This window comes from Fragaria vesca, linkage group LG1 (assembly GCF_000184155.1).
Source record: "Fragaria vesca subsp. vesca linkage group LG1, FraVesHawaii_1.0, whole genome shotgun sequence".
Classification (NCBI taxonomy): Eukaryota; Viridiplantae; Streptophyta; class Magnoliopsida; order Rosales; family Rosaceae; genus Fragaria; species Fragaria vesca.
In genome coordinates, this window is record NC_020491.1 from 12,061,171 (window position 1) to 12,063,878 (window position 2,708).

A 2,708-nucleotide genomic window follows, 5' to 3' on the forward strand; every position below is an offset into this window, starting at 1 on the left:
CATAACAAACACTTCTGAAACGTAAACCTAATTTTACCTGGTAGTAGCAAAAGTGTAAAACACTGATCCATAGCAATTAGCAGCCAAGAATCTGAACATTCTTTTAAAAAAAAAAATAATAAATAAAAAAAAAAAAGTAAAAATTTAGTAACGTTTAACTTTTTTTATTTGTCTAGCTACTGCTAGCATTTTTCTTTTTGGCAAAAGAATTTGAACATTGAAAACCATGTAGCCAAAAATAATTGGGTCAGGGAAAGTCTATATAAGCACTGCTGTTCCTTAAAGGGCGCGCATTCATATCATTTGAAATCTCATCCTATAGCATGAGAAATTCTTCACTTCACCTAAGACATTATCACAAGGCCATCACTTCTACCCACCAAGCCCTCTCCTTCTCCTCATTACCTTCCTTTCTTCTCGAATCCCAACACCTATCTCTCGATTCTCTTCGAATCCAAACCCTCCAAACCCAAAGGCGTGCATTAGTCAATCACTTACAACTAGGTCTTTCACACAACCCCAAGAGAATCCATGCTCAGATTCTCACATCGGGTTTCCGACAAGATGTCTTCCTTGCCAATCTTCTTCTTGACTCGTATAAGAAATCCGGGTACATTGTCTATGCACGGAATGTGTTCGATACAATGCCTGACAGGAGCTCGGTTACTTGGTCTTCCATGGTTTCGATGTACACCAAGCATGGGAAGAGTGAAGAGGCGTTGAAGGTGTTTTCGGAGTTTCATAGGAGTTCTGATGGGAGGCCGAATGAGTATACGTTTCCTAGTGTTATTCGGGCTTGTACGCAATTCGGAGGGGTTGATCAAGGTTCCCAAGTGCATTGTTTTGTTGTCAAGACTGGTTTTGATAAGGAAGTCTTTGTGGGTACTTCTTTGATTGATTTTTATGTAAAGATGGGGGATATTGAGGAGGCGAGATTGATTTTCGATGGTTTGGAAGTTAAGAGCGCGGTTACTTGGACTATTGTTATAGCAGGGTATGCGAAAAGTGGGAAAAGTGAGGCGGCTTTAAAGTTGTTTTATCAGATGAGAGACACTGATGTTCCGGATAAATATGTGCTCTCTGCTCTTCTGACTGCATGTTCTGCCCTCAAGTTCATTGGAGGCGGCAAGCAGATCCATGCTTATGTTCTGAGAAGGGGAACAGAAATGGATGTTTCGGTGGTTAATGTATTGATAGATTTCTATACAAAGTGCGGTCAAGTCCTGGCAGGACAGAAATTATTTGATAAGGTGGTGGATAGGGACCTTATTTCATGGACCACAATGATAGCAGGGTATATGCAAAACTCGATGCACGTGGAGGCTGTTAAGCTATTTTCTGAAATGACCAGATTGGGTTGGAGGCCAGACGGATATGGGTGTAGTAGCATTCTTACTTCATGTGGTTCACTTGAGGCTCTGAAACATGGGAGGGAAGTGCACGCTTATACTATCAGGGTTGATCTTGTCTACGAATATTATGTGAAGAATAGTCTGATTGATATGTATGCTAAATGTGATTCCCTGACTGATGCAAGAACAGTTTTTGACTCCATGACTGATCATAATGTGGTCTCTTACAATGCAATGATTGAAGGATACTCAAGACAGGATAAGTTGGCTGAAGCTCTGGATCTTTTCAATCTGATGAGGCTTAGATCGGTCCAGCCTAGCATCTTGACATTTGTCAGTCTTCTTGGTGTCTCAGCTGCTTCATTGACCTTGGAATTAAGCAAGCAAGTCCATGGGATGACCACCAAGTACGGGTTGTGCTTGGATATTTTTGCTGGCAGCGCTCTCATAGATGTTTATTCCAAGTGTTCATGTACTCGCGAAGCTAAACTTGTATTCGAGGAGATGAATGAAAAAGACATAGTAGTATGGAATGCAATGTTTAGTGGATATGCCCAACAGCAGGAAAGTGAAGAGGCTCTTAAGTTGTACTCTAAACTACAGTTATCGAGACAAATTCCTAATGAGTTTACTTTTGCCTCCGTAGTCTCAGCAGCCAGCAGCCTAGCAAGTGTCCAGCATGGTCAACAGTTCCACAGCCAGATCATTAAAGTTGGTCTGGAGAATGATCCTTTTGTCACAAATGCCCTTGTGGATATGTACTCCAAGTGTGGAAGCATTGAAGAGGCTCACAAACTGTTTGACTCCAAAACTTTGAAAGATGTTGCCTGTTGGAATACCATTATCTCAACCTATGCTCATCATGGAGAAGCAGAAAACGCTCTCCTGATGTTTGAAAGAATGATGAATGACGGCATAAAACCCAACTATATCACATTTGTGGGAGTGCTATCAGCTTGTAGCCATGCAGGCCTTGTGGAAGATGGACTTCGTCACTTTGAATCAATGCCTTGGTTTGGAATCGAACCAGGGATAGACCATTATTCTTGCATAGTTTCTCTCCTGGGCCGTGCCAGTAAATTATCTGAAGCCAAGGAGTTTATTGAGAAAATGCCAATGAAGCCTGCAGCAATTTTATGGAGGAGTTTACTGAGTGCATGTACCGCTGCAGGTAATGTTGAATTGGGGATCTATGGAGCAGAGATGGCAATTTTGAGTGATCCATTGGATAGTGGATCGTACATCTTGCTTTCGAATATTTATGCCGCCGAAGGTATGTGGGATGATGTCAAAAAGGTTAGGGAAAAAATGGAGTATAATGGTGTAGTGAAAGAAACTGGGCGTAGTTGGTTCTAA

The 2,708-nt window shown here is 41.6% G+C and overlaps 1 protein-coding gene across 1 annotated transcript; it reads left to right on the forward strand.

Moving 5' to 3' along the window:
• Positions 1–323: 323 nt before the first annotated feature.
• On the forward strand, positions 324–2,708 carry LOC101310066 (pentatricopeptide repeat-containing protein At4g39530-like). Its single transcript, XM_004289220.1, has one exon. It carries the CDS (start codon positions 324–326, stop codon positions 2,706–2,708), a length of 2,385 nt encoding a protein of 794 aa, XP_004289268.1.